At 42.3% G+C, this 25,834-nt stretch overlaps 2 protein-coding genes across 4 annotated transcripts; one reads left to right on the top strand and one right to left on the bottom strand.

Moving 5' to 3' along the window:
• Positions 1–1,887: 1,887 nt before the first annotated feature.
• Positions 1,888–6,145, top strand: LOC119766444 (uncharacterized protein K02A2.6-like). The gene is made up of 4 exons (XM_038250999.1): positions 1,888–2,653; positions 2,782–4,212; positions 4,271–5,907; positions 5,966–6,145. The coding sequence occupies exons 1-4, from the start codon at positions 1,888–1,890 to the stop codon at positions 6,143–6,145; spliced, it is 4,014 nt and encodes a 1,337-aa protein (XP_038106927.1).
• A 1,880-nt stretch (positions 6,146–8,025) lies between these two features.
• LOC6035551 (probable elongation factor 1-delta) lies at positions 8,026–25,744 on the bottom strand. Of its 3 annotated transcripts, none has more exons than XM_038250234.1 (5): positions 25,496–25,744; positions 25,015–25,119; positions 9,696–10,229; positions 8,983–9,063; positions 8,026–8,883 (listed from the first exon to the last, which is right to left on the bottom strand). In XM_038250234.1, exons 2-5 carry the CDS (start codon positions 25,102–25,104, stop codon positions 8,245–8,247), a joined length of 1,344 nt encoding a protein of 447 aa, XP_038106162.1. In that variant the 5' UTR covers positions 25,105–25,119; positions 25,496–25,744; the 3' UTR covers positions 8,026–8,244. The 3 variants fall into 3 exon arrangements, with proteins under 3 accessions (XP_038106162.1, XP_038106168.1, XP_038106172.1); XM_038250240.1 differs by having other exon boundaries at positions 10,074–10,229; positions 25,496–25,738; XM_038250244.1 differs by lacking the exon at positions 9,696–10,229 and having other exon boundaries at positions 25,496–25,734.
• Between the last annotated feature and the right edge of the window lie 90 nt (positions 25,745–25,834).

Raw genomic sequence — 25,834 nt, 5'->3', positions numbered from 1 at the left:
TCTTTCTAAAGCTAATGGTAGATAAGAACAGGACAAACAAATTGGTTTAAAAAGATTACATTATTATTATTACTAGCATCGAATCGCACATATATTTCATAAAGGTCGAAAAACTTAGTTTTGTTTCGGCTCTGGCATTCCCAGTAGTACGAGTCACTCTACAGTACCTAATGAGAGCGGCAATTAAATAATCTAGAAATTGTTATAAACTTACCAGTCGACTGAAGCTGTACTTCAAATTTCTGTACATCAAAATGTCTCCACCACGCGAAATCATTTTAAACAATTTCTCCGTAATTTTCCATCCTCGTTTTAAAATTAATTTTCACCTAAAGTTACACCATAAGGTTGCTTAAAAAATAACTACCGTAAACTGGGGTCAATCGGGACACATGGGGCGAATTGGGACAGCAGTTTTAACCATGTTGGAGCACAATATTGTGATTTTTCTGGTTGGTTTCGGTTAGAACAGACTCAGACCAACAAAATGTGTACATCCATTTCCATATTTAAAAGCTTTAAGTGCTCTAAAAACTGCTGTCCCTATTCAGACTGTAGTCCCGATTCGCCCCAGATTACGGTATTCAATGACAAGCTCATTAATGGTTTCTTGACAACTTTGTAGATTCGTTTGCTTCTAAATGTGTTCTTCATGCTACTGTGGAAGCCAACTCAATAAAAAACGCAACGCTAGGTCCACATATTTAAAGATTTTGTTTTGCCTTCCTCACATTACTGAGGAAAGGCTATAAAATCACTCGAAAATGAACTTCTTAATTTGACAACCTAGACCCACCTTCACGTATACATATCGACTCAGAATCATGTTCTGAGCCAGAGCTGTTAAACGTTTAAATTAACGACGTTTAACTTAACGGAATCGTTTAACGTTAACCTAAACGTGAACGATAATGGAGCCTACGTTGATCTTAACTTTAACGTGAACGGAGCACGTTAATTAACGTCGTTAATAAACGCGTTGATTAACGCGTTAATGTTCCGGGTTGCCGGAACCGGTGGCCACTTTGGACAAATTACCTCACCGGGAACTCATAGTCACAGTTAATGCCCGTAAAATGCAACTGGAAATAACCCGCTAGATGTTACCGTTTGGAAGATACAGGCCCTCAAAGTCGGGGATTAACGCGTTCATCAACGCGTCAATTAACGTGCTTCGTTCACGTTAAAGTTAAGATCAACGTAGGCTCCGTTCGCGTTCACGTTAATTTTAACGATTAACGGATGCGTTAACGTTAATTAACGTTTAACAACACTGTTCTGAGCAAATGTCTGTGTGGATGTGTGTAGGTGGGTGGACAAAAAATTGTCACTCGATTATCTCCGGACTGGATGAACGGATTTTGACCGTATTAGTCTCATTCGATCCGTCTTGGGGTTCCATAGGTCTCTATTTAAAATCAGCAAGTTTAGCAAAGTACTTCAAAAGTTATGCTAAAAAAACGATTTTGGCGTATGTCCGGAAGATTGTAAAAAGGGTGGTTTTTGCAAGAAAACCTATCATGTTATACATTTTCAGAAAGGTATTGAAAGTGTTGGAGGACCACCCTGACGATGCCACGAATCGTCTGCGATGGCTCACTGCGTGACAGCTGTCATGCTCGTCGATGCTGACGTGGATCGAGAGAGAGGAGCAAGTCATCGTCGATCACTTCCTTTGAGGCCACTGCCCGAACAGGCCACGTTTTTCTTAACATTTTTTTGGAAGCAGTTTTAATAAAGTTTTAATAGTTTTGTTGTGATTAATTCACCTCGTTTATATCACAACAAAGTGGCGACGAGTATCGTAGCAGCCGGTCTCGCGTAGAAGTCGATTTCGCAAAGTTTTCGTCGGAAATCCGTCGCGACCGAAGTTGAGGTTAGAACGCCATGTCTACTTCACCGGTTCCACCGCCGCTCTCGCCGCATCAGCAACCGCAACAAGGGCCGCATCCGCCGACAACCAACGCGGCGTTGCTCCAGATCTTGGCCCAGCAGCAGCAGCTGATGACCGAGCTCGCGGCGCAGGTGAAGGGGATGTCGAGGGATGAAGTCGTGCTAGACTCACTCTCCAGCAACATCGCCGAGTTTGCGTACGATCCGGAACATGGGTGCACCTTTGACTCCTGGTACGCGAGGTATGCGGATCTGTTCGACAAAGACGCGGGCAAATTGGACGACGCAGCGAAGATCCGGCTACTCATGCGGAAGTTAAACCCAGCGGCCCACGAACGATTCACGAGCTTCATCCTCCCTAAAACGCCCAAGGACTTCATGGAGTTCTCTGTGGTCGTGACGAAGCTCAAGACCATCTTCGGGACGCCAGTGTCCGTCTTCAACCGCAGATTCCACTGCCTGCAAATAACCAAAGACGACGCCAAAGATTTTGTGTCCTACTCTTGTCGGGTGAACCGGGCATGCGTCGACTTCAAGATCAGCGAACTCTCCGAAGAACAGTTCAAAACGCTAATCTTCGTGTGCGGACTGAAGTCTCCCCGTGAATCCGACATCCGCATGCGACTGATCACCAAACTGAACGAGCGAGCGGAGGTCACGCTGGAGCAGGTGGTCGAGGACTGCAAGAACCTGGTCAACCTCAAGAAGGACACCAGCCTCGTGGAGAAGCAGGAGCACCTGCGCTCGTCCAGGAGGTGCGGCAAAGCAGATTCAAGGCGAAGCAGGATAAGCCGGACAAGCAGAAGCAGCAGCATTCATCCGAAGCTGGCCCCAGCAGTGGCCAACCCAGTGCTCCGTGATGGTCGTGCGGGGGCATGCATTATTCAGCTGACTGCAAGTTCCGGGACCACGTTTGCCGCGACTGCAAGAAGAAGGGGCACAAAGAAGGGTATTGCGCCTGTTTTGCGAGGAAGGGGAAGAAGAAACCCCCGTCCAAGGGCGTGAAGGTGGTATCAGTCAAGAACGTCAGCCAGAGGAGGAAGTTTGCCGAGATCGAGATCAACCAGGTCCCGGTGCAGCTGCAGATCGACTCAGCGTCGGATATAACCGTCATTTCCGACCGGTGCTGGAAGCAGATTGGGAGTCCTTCCGGTGTCAAACCATCGTGCAGCGCAAAAACGGCCTCTGGGGCACCCCTTGACCTCGCACTGGAATTCTGGTGCGACGTGGAGATCAGCGGCATCACGAAGCGCAGCCTGTGCCGCGTCGTGTCTCCCAAAATCGACTTGAACATTCTTGGCGCTGACTGGATTAGTGCATTTGGGCTGTGGGACGTTCCATTCAGTTCATTTTGCCGCAAAATCGCCGAGTCAGCCCCCGATGCCGTTCAAGCACTGCAAGCACAGTTCCCCAAAGTCTTCACCAGCGAGATGGGACTGTGCACCAAGACGAAAGTTCAGCTCGCACTCAAGGAGAACTCGAAGCCTGTGTTCTGTCCCAAGCGTCCCGTGGCGTATGCGATGCAGAGCGCCGTGGAGACCGAACTTCAACGACTGCAGGATCTCGGAGTTCTCGTGCCGGTGGATCACTCCAACTGGGCGGCTCCGATCGTCGTCGTACGGAAGCCGAACGGGTCCGTGCGGATCTGTGCTGACTTTTCCACCGGGCTGAACAGCTGCTTGGAACCAAACCAGTACCCGCTCCCTCTGCCGGAGGACATCTTTGCGAAGATGGCGGGTTGCAAACTGTACAGCCACATCGACCTGTCGGATGCCTATCTGCAGGTTGAAGTCGATCCGAAGGACCAACACCTGCTGACCATCAACACGCACAAAGGGTTGTACCGCTACACCCGCCTCACTCCGGGCATCACCTCTGCACCGGGGTCCTACCAACAGTTGATGGACACAATGGTTGGCGATCTCAACGGAACCTGTGGGTACTTGGACGACATCCTTGTCGGTGGCCACACACCGGAAGAGCACGATCGCAACCTTCAGCAGGTCCTCCGCCGTCTCGAAGAGTACGGCCTCACCGTCCGGATCGAAAAGTGCAGTTTCCGGATGCCTCAGGTCAAGTACCTGGGACAGATCCTCGATGGCGATGGTATCAGGCCGGACCCGGACAAGACTTCGGCCGTCGCAACCATGCCGCCGCCTCACGACGTCTCATCGTTGCGCTCGTACCTCGGCGCCGTAAACTATTATGGCAAGTACATTCCGGAAATGCGCAAACTCCGGTATCCGATGGACCAGCTGCTCAAGGCGGGCGTCAAGTGGGAGTGGTCCGAGGCGTGCCAGCACGCGTTCAACCGGTTTCGTGATATTCTGCAGTCCCCGCTAGCGCTCACACTACAACCCAAAACTGGACATTGTAGTCTCGGCGGACGCCTCACAACACGGAATGGGCGCGCGCATCGCCCACAAGCTGCCGGACGGCACCGTCAAGGCGATCTCGTACGCGTCGCGCAGTCTCACTCCCGCTGAAGCAAACTACAGTCAGATTGAGAAAGAGGGACTCGGACTCATCTTCGCTGTCACCCGGTTCCACCGGATGATTTTTGGCCGGAGTTTCACGCTGGAGACGGACCACAAACCGTTGTTGGCGATCTTCGGAAGCAAGAAGGGCATCCCGGTGTACACGGCGAACAGGTTGCAGCGTTGGGCACTAACTCTGTTGCTCTACGACTTTGCGATCCAGTACATCCGGACGGAGAGCTTCGGATACGCAGATGTGCTTTCGCGGCTGATAAACACACACATTCGGCCGAACGAAGAGTATGTCATCGCCGCGGTCGAACTCGAAGACTGCATGCAGGACATCGTGAAGCAGTCCCTGGCGCATCTGCCGATCACGTTCAAGATGGTCCAAGGCGGAACGAAAGCAGATCCGGTGCTCAAGCAGGTGATCCAGTTCGTGCAGACGGGTTGGCCAACAAACAGGACCGACCTCACCGATCAACACGTGCAGCAGTTCCACCAGCGCAGAGACAGTCTATCGTTGGTTTCCAACTGTCTCATGTACGGAGAGCGAACGGTCATTCCAGCCAAGTTCCGGGACCGTGTCCTCCATCAGCTGCACAAGGGGCATCCAGGAGTGGAACGAATGCGGTCGGTGGCACGTAACTACGTCTACTGGCCTGGTATCGACGAACACATCACCCAGCTTGTTCGTTCGTGCAACGAGTGCGCCAAGGCAGCAAAAACCAACCCCAAGACCAGCCTGGAGAGCTGGCCGATACCAACGCAACCGTGGCAGCGGGTGCATGCTGATTTCGCTGGCCCTGTGGACGGACTCTACTTTCTGGTCGTGGTCGACGCGTTCAGCAGATGGCCGGAGGTGGTGCCTACCAAGCGGATTACCACCACAGCCACGATCGCCATCTTCAGGGAAATTTTCTCGCGGCACGGCATGCCGGAGACGCTGGTAACCGACAACGGCACGCAGTTTACCAGCGAGGACTTCGAAGGCTACTGCAACAGCAATGGCATTCTCCACCTGAAGACACCGCCGTACCACCCGCAGTCCAACGGGCTCGCCGAGCGCTTCGTGGACACGTTCAAGCGCACACTGAAGAAAATAACCGCGGGGGGAGAGGCCCTCCGTCAAGCCATCGACACTTTTCTGTTGTGCTACCGATCCACTCCGTGTCGAAGCGCGCCGCAGAGCAAAACGCCAGCAGAACTTCTGCTGGGAAGACGGCTTCGCACATCGCTGGACCTACTGAAGCCACCGACGCCGTTCAACAAACCCGCAGATTCCGAGCAGGAGAAGCAGTTCAACCGCAAGCACGGCGCTAAGGCTCGGAACTACAACGTCAAAGATCTGGTTTGGGCCAAAGTTCATCGCAACAACACTTGGACTTGGGAGCCTGGCCAGGTGCTGGAACGGGTCGGCGCTGTTGTTTACAACGTGTGGCTGCCGAGCAAACAAGATCTGATCCGGTCTCACTGCAACCAACTGCGGAAGCGCCACGAGTCCGAAGCGGTCGAGTCAACTGAAGAGCAGCAGCCAGCACAAATCCCACTCAACATTCTTCTGGATTCCTGGGGACTTCTTCAATCGGCGCCAGCTGAGCCAGCAGTTCAACAACCGGATCCAGAGCCACAACCATCGAGTTCGGGGAACGAGCTTCTCCCGGATCAGGAACCAGGGGTGGTTCCACGTCGCCCTCGCCCTCAACGAAGAGCTACTCCTCAGCAACACCAAGGACCATCTCGCACGTCTTCTCGTATACGAAGACCGCCTGTGAGGTACGATCCGTACCATTGCTATTAAAAGGGGGAGGTGTTGGAGGACCACCCTGACGATGCCACGAATCGTCTGCGATGGCTCACTGCGTGACAGCTGTCATGCTCGTCGATGCTGACGTGGATCGAGAGAGAGGAGCAAGTCATCGTCGATCACTTCCTTTGAGGCCACTGCCCGAACAGGCCACGTTTTTCTTAACATTTTTTTGGAAGCAGTTTTAATAAAGTTTTAATAGTTTTGTTGTGATTAATTCACCTCGTTTATATCACAACAGAAAGAAAGCCCAAAACATTAAAGATCTGACAACCTTATCAAAAGTTATTAGCACTTAATCCCGGGGTGGATGGAAGCTAAGGTAGAATTACCTCAACAATCAAGCCTTCGGACACTTAGTTTCGAATAGGAATCTTGCAATCGAGATCGCCAAGGCAATGCTGAGGAAGGGCTATAAAATCACTCGAAAAAAAAAATTAATTTGACCACCTAGACCCACCTTCACGTATACATATCGACTCAGAATCAAATTCTGGGTAAATGTCTGTGTGTGTGGTGGGATGTTGATCAACAAAATTTGCACTGGATTATCTCGGCACTGGCTGAACCGATTTAGACCGTTTTGGTCTCATTCGATCCGTCTTGGTGTCCCATAAGCCGCTATTGAAAAATATAAAGTTTATTAAAGTACTTCAAAAGTTATGCTAAAAAAACGATTTTAACAAAAGTCCGGAAGATTGAAAAAAGGGTGGTTTTTGTAAAAAAAACCCCCATCATGTTATACATTTTTAAAAAGGTATTCGAAAGACCTTTCCAACGAGTTCAAAAGATTGAAGATGTGACGACCCTATCAAAAGTTATAAGCACCTAAGTGTTATTTATGAACTTTTCTGGGCCGGATCTCATATATTTCGATGAAAACGTTGTCCGGATCTATCATGTGACTTGTCGTTAGATAGGTAATCAAAAGACTTTTCCAACGAGTTCAATAGATTGCAGATCTGACAACCCAATCAAAAGTTATTAATAAATATATACTTTTTATAGGAGATCTTCTTTATTCAGCAGTCAGCAGGGAAAGAGGGTTTTACAATGGTTACGCCGCTTTATATACACTATCTACCGGAAATACAATAGGTTTCATTATTGCAGTTATTATGCAAGCAAATTATACTAAAACAAGAGTAACGTCTTATTACATAATAGAGTTATCTACCAATTTATCAGTTATAAGCACATAAATGCCCTCAATTATAAAGATCTGACTACCCAATCTGATGGTATGCATAATAAATCAAGCTGATAGAACACTGAAAGGTCCGCCCTTTTGTATCTATTTTGGATAATATAACCCTCTAAATGTGAGGAAGGCACCAACCATCTAAGGGTGGATTAAGCAACTTTTTTTCTATGTAATTTCTATAGGGATTGAGAACCCCTATCCGTGTCCGTGCGGAGGGGTAATTGAAAGAGGTACACAAAATGACGGCCAGACGGTCCCGGTGGCATTTTTCGAGACGAGATTTGTCTGACCACGCCTTCCGTCGGATGGGGAAGCAAATGTTGGCCCCGGTCTAACCTAAAGGGTTCGGTCGTTAGCTCAATCCAGGTGTAGGAGTCGTCTCCCTGGGTCCTGCCTCGGTGGAGTCGCTGGTAGGCAGTTGGACTCACAATCCAAAGGTCGTCAGTTCGAATCCCGGGGTGGATGGAAACTTAGGTGCAAAAAGAGGTTTGCAATTGCCTCAACAATCACTCCTTCAGATACCTAGTTTCGAGTAGGAATCTCGTAATCGAGAACGCCAAGGCAATGCTGTAGAGCGAATAATTTGATTTTTGACAAAATGACAAAGAAGCAAAGGGTTTTTTCTCACATTGAAAAGCGTCGGATGGCTGAGTTCATAAATTCCATATTTTTTGTTTGTCTCATTTTGAACATGTACGATTTTTGTTTTTGCTTAGTCTTTCAAGATTACAATGTTGTAGTTGTTTGTTAAGTTTGTTTTGTGTGGATGTTGTAGTGTTAGGTTATTAAAAAACTTTCAATTTGAAAGGAAACTGTTGATACGAGCATTTTGTTGTTTTGTGTTTGCTTTCGCGCTGGCTGACTTAGATCTTGTTGAACGCGGCAATGTCCACGCTCTGGACGTAGTCCTCGATCAGTTCGATCTTTTCCTGCAGCTCGTCAACGGAGACCTTGTCGTCCTCGATGACGCAGGACATCTGCAGTTTGTGGATACCGTACGCGAGCGGGACCAGCTTAGACGCGCCCAGCAGCAGACCGTCCATGGTAATCTTTCGCACCTCCAGCTCCATCTGCTTCATGTCGGTTTCGTCGTCCCACGGCTTAATGTCCAGGATGACGTTCGACTTGGCAATCAGGGCAGGTTTCTTGGACTTTTTGGCGGCGTACTCGGCCAGACGCTTCTCGCGCAACTCGGCAGCGGCCTTGTCCTCGTCCTCGTCCTCCGAGCCGAACAGATCCACGTCGTCATCGTCATCATCAGCGGCAGGGGCAGGTGCGGCGGCCTTCTTGGCTGGGGCAGGGGCAGACTTGGCGGCGGCGGCAGCTGGGGCTGGTTTGGCGCCACCCGCTTCCAGGGTCTTGATGCGGGCGTGCAGGTCAATCACCAGGTTGTTCAGCCCATCGATGACGGTGCGCATCTTTTCGTTCTCCTTCTCGATCGTGGACAGGCGGTCCAACAGCTCGGCACCGGGACTCGCGGCCAGGGCAGCAATTCCGTCCATCTGGAAGAAGGGGCAGCAAGGTCGAGTTAAGAGAGATTTGAGTTGGGAAAGGGTCCACACGGAACAGAACTGGGGGAAGCGCGGCTTCACGACACATACTCGCTCAAGGGAATTCTTAATGTGCTGTCTGGCCTTTGAGATCTCCGACGCTAGGGTGCACTGTGCCGGGAATGAACCCATCTAGATTGGTTGAAGAAAACAAAAAGACACGAAAGGAAAGCTAATTTAGTGGTGGGTGGCGTTAAATTTTGCTTATGTTTGCTAGAAAACATACGGGGTGCCAAAAAAGTCTAGTACAAAAGGAACACGTGATATGTGACAGGGTAAACTAAAGAAACGAGTAATAAGCTACGATCTGTTTCGCGAGGATCTGAACGCGCCGTCAGTTTTCGGCCAGATCCGGACCAGCTTGAGAGGGAATGTGTCTGTACAACATGGGCATAGAAACAAAAACAACAATAACCAATTTTATCTACTTTTACCAAAAAAAAAAAAAAAAAATCATCAAAGCAACCACACTCTGCACACACGCACACGAAAACAAAAGAAAGAGTGTTCTGCAACAAAAAGTATCAACAATTTGCCAGGCAACCGACTCCGCCGGAGCCGGAACCTACGCGAGGAGCGATAGCCAACAACAGAAGAAGAGCAATTTAAAATCCAATCCAAGTGTGGACACTTCCGGACATTTTTTTTTTTCGAGTCTTTCCGGCAACGTCGGAAGTGTTCACACCTACAACAAATAAAAGAAAAATTTACAACAAAACGGAAGAATTTCGAACAGCGCGGACACTCGGGCCAACGGCATTAACCTTGCTCAACTCCTCGGTAATGTTGTCGCACATCTTGTGCGCCAGATTTTCCTTCTCCTTCAGGTTCTTGGCATTCTCCTGCTGGACCTTGTTGCTGTCGGTTAGTAACTGCTTGGTGTTAGTCGCTTGGGATGGGATGGAACAGGCGGCGGCGGCGGCCACCACTTCCGGCGAGCCAGCCTTCGCGTTGTTTTTCTTGTTCTTTTTGGCCTTCTTCTTGTTTTGTTCCCCGGCCGCAGTGGTGATTGCGGTGGCGGGGGCCGGTTCCTCCGGAGGTGTCGCCACCGGGGTAGCAGCAGCAGCAGCGGCAACGCTCGAGTCAGGCGAATGGGAAGCGTCCTTTTTGTTTTTCTTGTTTCGCTTTTTGTCCTTCTTTACCTTGGCTTGGTCAGCGGTGGCAGCGGCAGGTTCCGGCTGGGGAGCGACTGCAACCGGAGGGGACTTTTCCTGCTTGGCCTGAGTGGGCGCCTTTTGCGGCGTTGCAGCCTTCGGACAGACCGCGGCGACGGGTTTGGAGTTCCCGTTGAGTGAAAGCTGCTTGCGGCGTTAGAACACAAGGGGACAATAGAGACGGACACGTTTAACAGGGATGTGTGTGTGGCGGGAGTGACGGATTTCTGTACCCGGAAGTTACCCAGATGTCTGCTCGCTGGAAAAGTGTTCCCTAGGGCAATATTTATAAGTTTGTTCAATGCTTATAACATTACTAGATGTTACTACCAAGGTAAACAAACAACAACAGAACCTTCAAATCATTTGGGGGCTTGGTGGTGGTAGTGTTAAATTAAAATCCACTTGGGGGAAAAATGGACCACGCTTTTCCTGCCTTATAAAAAAACAAGAGTTACGAAATTTGGATTAAATGGATTATTTCACTTTTGGTAGCTTCACAAATCACGTTTAATGCAACATTAGTTGATTTTAGAGTTGTTTTTATGCTTATTTGTGAAAATAGTGTCTTATTACAACATATTTACACTTTTTGCCTTTCTTACTAAAGAAAGGTATAGGTTTTACTCTATGGCTGGACGTCATTTTCATCTTCGTAAATAAGACGATACAACATGAATATTAATCGGAAAAATCGCCAAAAAATCACACTGCATTGATTTTCGACGCTCTATCGATTCATCTTGACAGAACTCGTCTATCTCCAACCCTCGAATTTTGAGAAAATAAATTCCGTGGAGATCGAGTGATGTTCGTATGTGGTAAAATTTTGCCAAATTTTGTGTCGCGCCGTTCTCAGCTCCCCTGAATCCGATTTTGATTCTTCTGAATGCAGATGAAAGTTAGTGTGCTGAACCTGGGCGAGTTGCCGCTCAAATTTTGAAATATCCATCTGTTTTCGGATGTGGACAGACTTTTCCACAAAATACACAGTTTTCAAATGAAAATATGGTCAAAATTTTTCAATATCATATCTTTTATTTATCTCAAAAACTGCATTTTTGAGCTCTACAACCTCCCAAATTTTCATCCAGATTCATAATATGGTTCTGGAGTTAGAGCCGTTTGATTAACCTACCATAAGAAAAAAAATCCCTAAAAAAGGTAAAAGCCCGCATGGTGACCTTCGCCAACATTTTTCGTTTCTAATATTATCTGAAATTTCTTCCTACATTCATAGTACAGACCATGAGTGAGCATCTGAAACAAATTTGACATCGATCGGCAATTCCGAACAACTTTTAGAACGATTTACTTTTTGCCTTTCTTACTAAAGAAAGGTATGGCTCGACGTCATTTTCATCTTCGTAAATAAGACGATGCAGCATGAATATTAATCGGAAAAATCTTCAAAAAATTACACTGCATTGATTTTCGACGCTTCGTCGCCATGTCGACAATTTGTCAAGTTGAGCTTCGAATACTGGCGCTAGAATGCTGGCGCACATATGTTTTGGTTCGACTTATTCTTGTTTGTAGTAGCTTGTCTACCGATGTTTCCTTCAACATGTAAGATATCGTAGCTTTTCGGTTTCTTTTGCTCTGTCCGTTTTTTGCATAACTGTCCAATGTTTATGCAAAAACTTTTGTGACTTAGGACACTTATCCCGCTACAAACAATTTGTTTCCCGTGTGCTTCTAAAATCGCCTTTAAGTAGGCTTCATTTTGTCGTGATTTCGTAAGTTTATTTAACAGAGTTCATTGGATTCCAATAGGAGCTTTCGAAGCTTCTAAGCTTTATATCGTTTTCAAAGTTTTCAATGCTCGCGACGCCAATGGCTATCTACCTAAGGTATTGCGATTGAGTGTATAGTGGTGCGGTTGTAAAAATATCTATCTCTGACTTTCTCACTTTTGTAGATGCTGAATGGCAAGCTTCCCACTGTGCGATTAACTCGGTTTTGCTTTGCGCCTGCTTTGTTCGGTTTTTGGGCTTGTACCAAAACTAGAACACCAAAACCGCGGTGTGTGTCGTCTCTTGCGCATTCGAAGCTATATTGGTGAAAATTGCGTTTTAAATTTCTTTTAGAAAACATACCATTAATAATACCTTGCTTTCATCATAAGATTTTTTGTATCAAGTCGATGTTGTGAATTGAAAGAAGTTATATTCTTAAGTAAGAAAGGCTCTATCTCACCCCTGGTGGGATTAAATCGGGTTTTTCAAAATGATTGTTTTGTTAAGTGACTATTTTTATAAAAGTGATCTAACTTCATGGAAACTATGTTAGAAAGGTCCTTTAGGTCACTTGTTATCCCGCTTCAGCGTTTTATTAGACGAAATGGCTTGTTTTCTAAGGTGGTCCATTCTACCCCGCACTCTGGAAAAGCAGTCGAAAAAATTCGCATCAAAAATAGTTTTAGGCTAAAAATGTTCATCAACCAAGTATACAACATTGAAGGGAACATCATAACAGCATAAGCCTACTAAACTGAATTCATAAATTTGTATGTTTTTCTATGGTTTTTGGTGCATTTTTCTTAGGCGGTCCAATCAATTTTAGAGCAATCATTTGAGTGGTGAAAAGTAGAACTTTTCAGTACTTGTATCGAAAAGTATAACTTTTCGGTTCCGTTACATTTGGTGAAGAAAAGTAGGCCGTTTAGTCATTCGAGAATGACTGAAAAAGCATGTAGTTTGAAAATTGAGTTGCACATAAGAATATTACAAAATTATTCAAGAATTAGAAAATATGTTTCAATCAAGCATGCTCGAAACTCGCGACTTTTTGACAGAAAATCACAAATGACCAGATTGTTTACGATTGTTTGCGGACGGATTGTCCAGTTCCCGGCTATTCCTTTTTGGGTGGCCACCCTGCTGAACTGAACAATTGGAGCCTAACATTTCAAAAGGGCACATAACTTTTGTAAACAATAGTGTATCCCTTTCACTCAAATGACAGTTTACAAAAGGTGTGAAAGGGACACACTCTTGGTTAAAAAAGTTATGTGCCCTAAAGGCATCTCCACCGCAGGGACCTAAAGCTAATTTGGCACCCGCGTCAAGCCCACCGCGGTACTTGTGCTAGAGCTAATTTAGGTACGAGTTCATCCGTGTTCATCCGAATCTAAACAAAACTCAGGTTAGCTCCGGGATCTACCGGGAGCAAATCGTTTGACGGATGGTTTTTCAAGCAAAACAATGTAATTGGGCCAATGTGAGTTTGTAAGCAAAGAGTTTATCCTGCTCACGTCAGTAAATGTTTACATTAGGAGTGATGATTGATTTTTCGATTTCAATTATTCGAGTTTGGAGATATTACGCATGTTACGCATGAAAAATTACTTTTGGTAATCTGGGGTGATGCAGTTTAGTTTTTTAGGTCAGATTAAGGCAGTGTTTGTTTAATTTTGGTCAACGCATTGTCGATCTACTGCCGGAAATGCAAGAGACAAGTCATTTGTATTGAGTAAAAAGCAAAATTCAAGCATAACATTTTAAATAAGCCAATACGGATTTGAAAACAAGCAATCAAAGCAATCCTGATCTTAAATTTTTAAATTCTTAAATTCACAGATTCTTAAATTCACAGATTCTTAAATTCACAAATTCTTAAATTTTCAAATTACTGATTTTGAATTTTAATTTTTGATAAAAATATTGTTTTTGAATGTTAGAATTTCGGGTTTTTCGTAAATTTATATTTTCGAATTTCTAAATTTCAGATTTTTAAGCTTTTGTAATTTCGACTTGTAATTTCTGAATAAAATAAATACCTTAATATTAAAATTATTATTCAATTCAGCATACTTTTTATTTAGAATTTCCAAATTTAGGATTTTTTTATATTGAGTTTTTCAGTCAGATAACAGATATTTGTATGATAACTGTCAAGTTTATTTTCACTCTGGTTTACTTCATTTCAATTCGTGTGGATCAATTGGACAGCGCACTGGACTCACAATCCAGAGGTTGCTAGTTGGTACTAGAAATAGTGGGCGTCTGTTTTTACTCATTTCGACCAAAAAACTATACTGCCCATAATTGAAAATTCGGCTATTATGCCAAATCAAGTATTCCGAGAAAAACGCGTTTTAGTGTTTGACACAAAATCTCCGTCAAGGTAATTTCCCATAAGAGTGGCATTTTAGCCGTTTGGTTTTTCGCATCGGCAGCCAAGTCTAGGCACTATTTCAGTAAAATTCAAGTTCCAGAAGATGCGTTGGAACGTCCTCTACCACCTGGTGCTAATATCTCGTTTTTGCCAAAAGTGGATATTAGCCGTTTTTTCAATGGTGGGCAGTATATCTGTCCATTTAATTTCAAAATTCTGCATGAGATTCGGCGGGGATTTTCAATATTATTATATCAAATACAATATTATTAAAACGTTTGTTAGTTTCAGTCGCATATAAAAAGGAAATTTCATGATATATATTTGAATTTTAATATATAATTCAAAAATGTGTAAATTTTCTGTGATGTTTTGCTTATATCAAATATAGGTGGATGATTTTATTTAAAAAAAAAAAATACTAAATAATGATAAATAACACAATTTTTCAATTTAATAAAGTCGTTTTGAGCCTAATTACTGATTTCTTCAATATTTATTCAAATTTGATAATCAAAATAAATGCAACTTCAACCAAACAAAGACAAATAATTCTAAAAATTGCTGAAAAAAATTAGCCACCGGCAGCTCGGGGACTTCTCGAGCACCTATCTTGGCTACTCGACGGATCCCCGATGAACTTTTTCTTCGCTGAATGAACTTGAAGGCTAATTTAGCTTTAGCTTTGCTACCCGCGGTGCGAAAGTTGGGGTGCAAACATGTCGGGAGCAAATAGGATGAACTCTTTTAAAAATTTTAAAATGATATTTTATTGATGTAAGTAAACAATTAGGACATATCTGGAGTTTTTTTTTGAAAAGGTCCAATAAACCAAATTTTCAGTTTTTTGCTTTTTGGGTGTTTTTGAAACCGCCTTGAGTCAGGGGTATTAAAAAACACCAAAAAAGCAAAAACTGAAAATTTGGTTTATTGGACCTTTTTAAAAAAAACTCCAGATATAATGCAATTGGAAGCATTTTCTATCATGCTAGAATGTAGTTTCGCAATTCGCAATTCGCAATTTTCAGTGTAAGAACGGGCCTTGACCGATCTTATGCACTAGGTTCCCGACGAACACGCACTGCCCTTACACCTACATCTCACCCTTGCTCTTGTGGCATCCTGAACATTAACCAAAGTTAGCTAGTCAGAGATAAGCGTGTAGAGCTGTGTATGTGTGAGTGTAAAGCGAGCGTGGATGGGTAGTCAGTCTGGAAGATGAAGCCGAATAATAAAGATGGAGCTCGGCTCCCTTGTAGCGACAAGAGTGTGTAGCTTAATATTATTAAATAGGAGAATACCACATTGGCGATCCTGCCATGTTGATTAATAGTGATTTTGTGAATAAAGTCTGACAAAAAAAATGGAAAAGTCAATTTCCTTTAGTGAAAAAAAATAAAATAAATAAAATAAAGTGCGTGATCCGAAATTTTGCGCAGCAGGACGGCTTTCCATCGGATTGGGAAGGCAGGACGGCATCGTGGCGACGATGGCAGAAGGCAGCTAAGATTCTGGAGTTTTGGTGAGCATGTTCCGGTTATTTTGTTTGTGTGAAGCGAGCGGAGCAGAAAGATGTGTGTATGTGTGAAAGTATAAGTGTGTGAGAGTGTTATGCGTGATGATCGCGTGCACGGCCTGATAGCTGGGTTGGGATGTTCAAGAGGTTTGACTATGTGTGGCTCGATTTGGTTTTGGCAAGAAGTCGACGACGGGTTGGTGTGTGTTCTTCCCTTAACATGTCTAAACGAAGCACACGAACGCTGTGCCGAAGTTTCTCCCTTTTTCATCTCCCCCGCATTGCGTCTTTCGACCAAACTAAATTTATCTCTTGCATCCGTCACGGCATGCAAAGATCGCAGCAATCCTAAACGTTGCGCTGCCATCACTCAGATTAAAAAAAAAAATTGCGCGAGGAGGAGGAGGCGAGAGTAAGGGGAGCAGGGCTTAATATGTGTGTTTGTTGTTTAGTTTTGAAATGTCAGTTTTTTGTTTCTTCCGCGGAGTGAATGTGTGCTGCACCAGCGCGAGCGGCGCACTCAAATAGTTTTGTTTATATGATGCACGATTAAGGGGTTCTAATTGAAGTAGTCAATTATAACATTACCCAAAATTGGGTGAGCGGAAGGGTGGTGATTACTATATACACGATGCCGAGATTTCAACAGGAATTAGAATAAAAAGGATATGTTCAGATAATTATTCAGAAGATTTGTGTCATTTGTATTGCTTTTGTATTGTAGGCTTTTTGTTTTCTATTTTTTTTAATTTCTTAGTTGTGGAGTGAACCACACTGGGTATTTATTGCCTGTGTTATTACGTCTTTTTTTTCTAGAAGTACGGTTTCTGATGTTATAGTGTTAATTTTTGTATAGAATATTCGTACTAATTCGTTGACATTTCCTTCATTATTAAATAAATTTTGCCAGTCAATTGCAACTAGCTTAACTTTGGCTTCTACAAAGATTATTTTATTGCATTTCAGGACTTTCATATTCCCAGTCAATGCGCATTTGCTTTTTCGTATTAAACTGTTTGTACCTTCACTGAATGCAATTGCGTAGTGGGAGAATTCTTAAGAATTATAATAATGAAGCCATCTATTAAACAATAATTTAAGGAATTATAACGATCCTACAGTAATACCGTTGTTACTGGAAAAAGAAAAAAAACATTTTTTGTAAGAGAAAGTGGATAGAATGTTGAATTTATGATTTTAGAGCATATAAAAGAGTTCCTGAAGAGTTGAGTCGGGTTTAGCCCAAGGCCAACTGCAGCAAAAGAGTTCCTGAAGAGTTGAGTCGGGTTTAGCCCAAGGCCAACTGCAACAAAAGAGTTCCTGAAAAGTTGAGTCGGGTTTAGCCCAAGGCCAACTACTGCTAGAGATTGAGTCGGGTTTAGCCCAAGGCCAATCGTCCTAAAAAGTTGAGTCGGGTTTAGCCCAAGGCCAACTGCAGCAAAAGAGTTCCTGAAGAGTTGAGTCGGGTTTAGCCCAAGGCCAACTGCAACAAAAGAGTTCCTGAAAAGTTGAGTCGGGTTTAGCCCAAGGCCAACTGCTGCTAGAGATTGAGTCGGGTTTAGCCCAAGGCCAATCGTCCTAAAAAGTTGAGTCGGGTTTAGCCCAAGGCCAACTGCAGCAAAAGAGTTCCTGAAGAGTTGAGTCGGGTTTAGCCCAAGGCCAACTGCAGCAAAAGAGTTCCTGAAGAGTTGAGTCGGGTTTAGCCCAAGGCCAACTGCAACAAAAGAGTTCCTGAAAAGTTGAGTCGGGTTTAGCCCAAGGCCAACTGCTGCTAGAGATTGAGTCGGGTTTAGCCCAAGGCCAATCGTCCTAAAAAGTTGAGTCGGGTTTAGCCCAAGGCCAACTGCAGCAAAAGAGTTCCTGAAGAGTTGAGTCGGGTTTAGCCCAAGGCCAACTGCAGCAAAAGAGTTCCTGAAGAGTTGAGTCGGGTTTAGCCCAAGGCCAACTGCTGCTAGAGATTGAGTCGGGTTTAGCCCAAGGCCAATCGTCCTAAAAAGTTGAGTCGGGTTTAGCCCAAGGCCAACTGCAGCAAAACAGTTCCTGAAGATTGAGTCGGGTTTGCCCGAGACTAGCTGCAGCTACCGAAAGAGTCAGGTTGAGTTATTTTAATGAGGAGGTTTTCACAGTAGAGTACAAAATTATGCAAAAGAATAGATAATAACATGATTAAAAATAATCAAAAAAAAAATTACAACAGAAGAATCATAATCTTTGATCAATTCACATACGCAGCCGGTTCAAAGAAAGCTGAAAAGTTTTGAGGATCACGCTTCAGTATAATGAGTTAATAATAATAAAAAAAAAACGCGAAAATGTATCGCAAAAATTTTCCACAGGGAAGGAAGGATAGGGCACCATTGCCTGCAAAGAACGCAACGAAAAGAATGATGGAACCTTATAAAAATTTAGCGACACTATAAATTTCTCAATGAACAGATCCACTATAAAAAAACTGGAAAATCATCAAAGATATTATACAAACAATGTTCCATTGTATATAGAGGTAAAGCAGGGATCTATGTAGTCAATGTATGTTTAATGACTAAATAAAGAAAGAACAAATATAATCTATTACTACATTTAAACATGCTAAAAAATATATATAGTATAAGGCACGAAATTCGAAATAGCGATCCACGAATGTAAAATTCGTATCAATCAAATTGTAAATAAATAACATTACATACGTACGTCAGTCAACATGGCCAAATATGTTTATCTCTGAATCGAGGAATCTGTTTACGGAAACAATTACAAAAAGCCAAATTGTTAAATCATAAATCTAGTGTAACTACCACTACAAAGTTGAATGCGGATCTTTGTGAAACACATTGTTGTATAAGGTAAAGCCTTGAATCACTCTTTTAGAAAAAGCGTTCTCATCACACAATGCTCCTTAATCAATTCCATAAATTTATAACCCAATAGGAAGATTCCAGTGGTTTTAGTTTTAAAATCAAAATAATAATGGTTCCATCTAAACAAAGTGATAGAAAGCTCAATAGGCGAAGAACAATCAAGGTGTAATATAATTTGTTAAATTAGTGGATGGAAATAGGACCGAGTTCTAAACCAATTAAACATACATTTTAGCTACGTATTAGAGCTTGGTATATGGGCAGGCGTGGTGGAATGGTTACGCTATCTGCTTTGTAAGCAGATGATCATGGGTTTCATCTGCTCCAACCTAAAACGTCGGTCCCGGTGTTGTTAGGCCGTTAAGTCATTCCTGATATGGGAGTCATCCCCCTGCTATAAAAACAAACAACACACCAAACTAAGCCTGATCCGGTGGAATCGCTGGTGGCGGTTTGACTCGCAATCCAAAGGTTTGCAATTCAAACCCAGGGGTTTTTAGGTTCCTTGGAGTAGAAAGAGGTTTGGGTGCTTTTGGACTCTTAGGTTCGAGCTGAAACTTGCAATATAGACCACAGAAATCCTGAGGGTCGTCAAAGTGGATGGTATTTTTTTCTTGTACTGCTGATTTTAGTTTTTTTTTTTTTCTTCTCTTTTCTTCATTTTTTTCGCTACTTTAGTTGACTCGGAGGAAACCAGGATAGATGGACGATCAATGATTACGCAAAGAAGGGAAATGGACCCGCATCATTGGCATCGTTGATATCGGCAGCCGATAGCCCTACGGGACGGACACTTCACCAGGCGTTGCAAAACATGAGATGAGAAGCGGCAGAAAGGATTTTAGTTTTATATTAACTTTAAAGTTTTGTTAGTGTACTTATTATAACATTCGATTATCAAGGGGAGGATGTGGCATCCTGAACATTAACCAAAGTTAGCTAGTCAGAGATAAGCGTGTAGAGCTGTGTATGTGTGAGTGTAAAGCGAGCGTGGATGGGTAGTCAGTCTGGAAGATGAAGCCGAATAATAAAGATGGAGCTCGGCTCCCTTGTAGCGACAAGAGTGTGTAGCTTAATATTATTAAATAGGAGAATACCACAGCTCTGAGTCAGTACGAGCAGCACGCTAGAACACGCTTTGAGTGTTCGTGTCAGGCATGCACACCTTCTTTTCCGGTTACGCATTTTAACTCGGCCGGGGGTGGTACATTAAGTAGGGTTTGATGTAAGTATAAGCGCCTAACCATTTATAGTGTGCCTATCAACTTTCATTAATGCAAAAACTGTTTTATTTTTAGTTTGAATTCAAAAACTTATTGTTATTTACTGTGTATTGTTTTCTCCTGAAATCTTCCCTATTGTTGAGTCTGTTTATCTGTTGCTATTTCTTTTGTCGCGGTGTTTTGTTACAATTTTTGGTCCTAAGCATGTTATAAAAGTTTACCAAAAATACAATAGTAATATTTGTGTTAATCCTTTAACCATTCCATAAATTGAGTAAGGGCTCAAACCTCACTTGTTTGAAAAAAAGGGTGAAAATTGAAAACAATTGACAGTAAAAGAGAATTTATTTTATTAAAATCAAGTATCAATAGTAAGAGAATGATGAGCGTATTTTGAAGAATAAAAATGAGAAGCTAGATGTATTAGATGTGAAATTAGACAATAGTTAATAAATAGAGATACAAAACAAGCTTAGATTATAGTAATGATAATTTATAGGACAGATAAAGAATTATTCGAATAAATAAATTCGCAATAAAATCAAAAAAGATTAGGCGAATGATAAATAGACTTGATATTACTAGTACATTAAGGAAAAGTAGATTTTTAAGGAAAAAAAAAAACAAAACAAAGTTTGTTACAGCAGTATCAATTGATAGAAAAGAGTGGAAAAGCTTTGAGAGATAAGAGAATCAAAAGTAAGTAAAATTAAAATCAAATGTTGGATATTAAATAGAAGAATCAGTGAAGAATTGGGAATCAGAAGAGCAAAATAAAAAATAGGAGATAGGTGGTAGCTGAGAATGAAGAAAAGAGAAACCCCGTTGTGCGATGTTTCAGGTACATCCACAGCAGTTGACTCAACATACTGCGAATCAAAACAATACCTTCTACAATCACAAATTACTTCCCTTTCCCACATTGTTGCGCCCCTTTCTTTTAGCCGTCTCGACTCTGACCCGCGGTGGTCAAAGGTTTACGATCCGTTTCCACAGGCCACCAGCTAGGTCATCATGAAAACCAAGCCAACGTGGAGGTAAGAAAATAGGACACTCGCAAGGAACCAGAGCTATACTGTTCTGATCAAGATAATTCGGATGATCTAACAGAACTACGGATGTAGTTAGTTACGCTCCTTACAGGATGTTCCTTACGTGGGCGTCAACCGAAGAGCACGCAACAAGGTCAGTGCCATTGCATGCTCTTAGGTATCAATCCTTGGCCTGCATCATGCTAGAATGTAGTTTCGATCAACAAAACGGCTAGAATTTGAAAATAAATAAATTAGATCCCAGCGGTGGGCTTGATTCGGTAGCCAAATTAGCATGTATTAGGGCATCTCCACCGCAGAGATCTAATTGCGTGGCAAACCTATCGGTTGGATCCCCAGTTTTAGCTTTGCTCCGTAGCTAATACACGTTTCCGCACCGCTGGGAGCTAATTTGGCTACTGAATCAAGCCCACCGCGGGGATCTAATTTATTCATTTTCCAATTTTAGCCGTTTTGTTGATCAAAATCAATGAAACTATGTTCTAGTATGATAGAACATGCTTCCAATTGCATTATATGTCCTAATTGTTTGCTTACATCAATAAAATATCATTTTCAAATTTTTAAAAGAGTTCATCCGATTTGCTCCCGACATGTTTGCACCCCAACTTTCGCACCGCGGGTAGCAAAGCTAAAGCTTAATTAGCCTTCGAGTTCATTCAGCGAAGAAAAAGTTCATCGGGGATCCGTCGAGTAGCCAAGATAGGTGCTCGAGAAGTCCCCGAGCTGCTGGTGGCTATTTTTTTCAGCGATTTTTAGAATTATTTGTATTTGTTTTGGTTGAAGATGCATTTATTTTGATTATCAAATTTTCATGAATATTTAAGAAATGAGTAATTTGGTTCAAAACGATTTTATTAAATTGAAAAATTGTGGAGTTTATCATTTTTTGTATTTTTAAATGAAAAAAATCAGCCACCTATGTTTAATATAAGCACACCATCACAGAAAATTTAAACATGAATGTTCAAAATTTAAAAGTAACTTAACCGATTTGAACATTTTTAAATTTGTTATTAAAATTTAAATATATATGTAATTGGGCCAATTTGAGTTTGTAAACAAAGGGTGTATCTTGCTTACGTCAGTGGGGAGTAAGATAAAATTACGAATGCGTTTTTTTTTATTATTTATTTTTTTCATTTCATTTAAAAATAACAACCCCATATAAAAAAAAAAACAACCAAGAAACGGTCAGGGCCACGAAAAGATTTTTCTTAAGCGGTACGCAACTAAAAAGTAACAAAAACGAAAAGTGGCGTTTGACGTTTCTTCTCGCGGCGCTTGTTTGCAATATGTTTTGATGAAAAAATCGAAGAATTTGAATTTTCCTTTTTGAATGCGACTAAAAATCACAAACGTTTTAATAATCTTGTATTCGATATAAATATATTGAAAATCCCCACCGAATCTCAAAATGCAGAATTTTGAAATTAAAAGGACAGATATAGTTTTTTGGTCGAAATGGAGTAAAAAAAAAAGTTGCCTTTATAGCTGTCGGCCCACATGTCGGCCACCAACCAGTAACCTCTGGATTGGGAATCCAGTGCACTGTCCAATTGATCCACACGGACGGGATCGAAATGAAGTAAGAGTGAAAAAAACTTGACAATTATCATACAAATATCTATTTTCGTTTTCGTTTTCGTTTTACGGAGCAAGGTGGGGGGCGCGGCCTCAAGTCAGTCCAAGTCCGGTTTCTTGTGGAAAAAAGGGTAGTGGCCGAACTAGTATTGCATACCAAATGAACACCACCGGAAGATATAGGGGATCGGGAGGGGGAAGGTGAAAGAAAATTAGTGTAGGTGTGAGTAGTAAGAATTTGGATGACTTAAGCAGTTACGTTAATCTAACTTTAAAACTGAATATAGGAAATCTGAAATTATGATTCAATCAAAAACTCAATTGAGATTTATACAAAGGGAACCTATGATGTATTTCAAATCTAAAGGTAATCAAATAAATTAACTGGAAAATGAAAGATGAAAACTAACTTGTCAGGGGCATTTTTTCTCGACCCCGTCCTGTCGCGTCCGTCAGTAGTCTTGTCGTACACTGCAACTAACTTTAATTTAACTAATCATTTATGTCCAATTATTCATTTCAGAAAAACTAACTAACTTGAAACAACAACCTCAACTAAACTGTCTGAAAGTAACTTGAATCTCAAATCCCCGAAATTTTAATTACAAAGCCAAACATTTCTTTGCCTATTTTTAAAACCTGTCTTGCTGCTTCCAAAAACAATAAACATTAATGAAACGTTCATATTTACAAGTTGAACACTCGTTGTTAAGACGAATATTTCGTGCCTTCCATTTCATTAGGGCACACAAGCTCTGCAAACAAGAGTGTATCCCTATCATATATCTTATGTAATTTGAGTGAAAGAGACACAATCCTATTCACACCTGTGTGTCCTTTTGAAATGTTAGGCTCTATTTGATCGTCAAAACTCCAGTAGATCCTCGATTCGCTACAATGATCGATACAACCATAATCCGAAAACCGTTTGTTCAACAGATTAACGAATTTTGTCCGATATCATTTCATTATTGATTGATCGAGACTCTATGGATTTTTTGACAATTCAGAATGGTTAGTATACCACTTCAATTGAAATCAGAAATTCTGATAGCATTACTAAACTGGATTACACATAACTGAAGTCTGGAATTATTAAACAACCTAGAAAAAGTTACAAAAAAACTAACTATTCCTCCCCATTATCAAACAGTTTTAAACCTGTTTCTAACAGATGGTACGAACAAGAATATTGAGACTCGAATAATAAATTTCAATATCTTGTAATTTTACATATTATAAAAGCTGTGATTTCTATCAACACAAGTATATAAATATAAAATAAATGTGTGATATATATCAACATCGGAAACCATCTTGGCAAATAGCCCTGAAACGACGGCAACGTGTGGTTCCATCTCCAGGGAATTATCATACAAATATCTATTTTCTGACTGAAAAACTCAATAATAAATATTCTTAAATTTGGAAATTGAAAATAAAAAATATGCAGAATTGAATAAAAATTTTAATATTAAAGTATTTATAAATTAAAGAGCTCAACAATTAAAAAAAAACAGAAATTATAAGTCGAAATTCCAAAAGCTTAATATTTTTAAAATTTTGAATTCAAAATCAGGAATTTAAGAATTAAGGAATTTAAGAATTTAAGAATTCAAGAATTCAAGAATTTAGGAATTTAAGATCAGGATTGCATGTTTTCAAAACCGCGTTGGCTTATTTAAAATGTTTTGCTTGAATTTTGCTTTTTGCTCAATACACATGACTTGTCTCTTGCATGTCCGGCAGTTGATCGACAATGCGTTGACCAAAATTTATCAATCACAGCCCCAATCTGACCTTAAAAACTAAACTGCATCAACCCAGATTGTTAAAAGTAATTGTTTTGCTTGAAAAAACCATCCGTTAGACGATTTGTTCCCGGTAGATCCCGGAGCTAACCTGAGTTTTGTTTAGATTCGGATGAACACGAATGAACTCGAACCTAAATTAGCTCTCGCACAAGTACCGCGGTGGGCTTGACGCGGGTGCCAAATTAGCTTTGCAACGCAATTAGGTCCCTGCGGTGGAGATACCCTTAGCTACGGAGCAAAGCTAAAACTGGGGATCCAACCGATAGGTTTTCCACGCAATTAGATCTCTGTGGTGGAGATGCTCTAATGAAATGGCAAGCACGAATGATTAATACGATCAAAATTCAAATCAAAAACAAAATTTTACGATTTTTTTTAAATCAGAACAAACAACCATGTTAATTCGGCAATTATAATAATGCAAGTCCGTAATTTGTTGATTTATTGGGTACGATAACTTGTTAGTTATCAATTTTGATCAGGATCAGTCAGTAGAAAAAAAAGGATTTCTCTCTGGACGTTTTAAAAATGCCAGGGAGGAATTAGGGAAAATGAGCACATCGTTCTAGAGAGCAGATTTCTGGGCAACTACGTAAAACCGATCACGGTAACAAATGGCGAACTATTGTGATGGCAATCGCGCATGGACTTTCCCGGACAAGTTTTCGGCTTAGGTATCAAAATGTTATGGATTAGTGATTGAATGGGCAGTGTGGACATGATAATTCAGAGTAAAACGGCGTTCAAAGCCCCCAAAACTCACCTGGGCCAGGCACTCGTAGTATTTCTTCTCGGCCCCGTCGATGTTGGCCTTGTCCGCCCAGTATTTCTCGCACGCCAGCGGGGAAGCCATTTTCTCTGTATTGATCTGTTTGGGAAAAGGGAAAGAGGACACAAACTTTTGTGAGCACTTTTTTTTTCTTCTATTTATTCACAAAGGAAAGGGAGGAAGCGGATATTTTTGGACGTCTTGACGACCTTGAACCGAGCAGGAAAACGCAATTTTCCTGGCCTCGAAGAGCGAAAACGAAATTGCGTTAAAGGAAAAATCCAAACTTGCACCGGGCAGCAAATCGATATCACTCTTCCGCGACTTGGTTCCCCTTGGCTGACTCTGGCTCACTCGACTCGCAAAAATTGCACAAACTTTCTTCCGACATTTTTATCGCGATGCGGCCCAGCTCGGGTCATTGTCCCACGTTGGTAAAGGAAGATTCCCTCGCCCCCCCGCCGAGGACACATACCTTTGCTTTTAGCTGCAACAAACAGGTAGTATGGCGACAGAGAGACGGATTGTCCACGGAACGTAAAAAATCAATAAAAAATCACTGATTTTTCCGCTAGCGGTGGCCCAGGCTGGAGGAGAGCTGGCAGAAAATACACGAGGTCGCGCGTGCCGTGTTGGAACAGAGAGAAAGATCTGGCGCCGCGCAGTGGTGACGAGATGGCAGCAGGACACACAGGACGGGGTGGAGTCGATGGGGGCGAAGGGGCAACTGTCACTTGAATGTCAGTTGACGGCTGATGCACGCTGCGGCTAAACAACGTAGAGTGGATCGAGGGGTAATGAGTATATTTTATTC

This window comes from Culex quinquefasciatus, chromosome 1 (genome assembly GCF_015732765.1).
Source record: "Culex quinquefasciatus strain JHB chromosome 1, VPISU_Cqui_1.0_pri_paternal, whole genome shotgun sequence".
NCBI lineage: Eukaryota > Metazoa > Arthropoda > Insecta > Diptera > Culicidae > Culex > Culex quinquefasciatus.
This window is presented reverse-complemented; position numbering and strand designations above follow the sequence as displayed.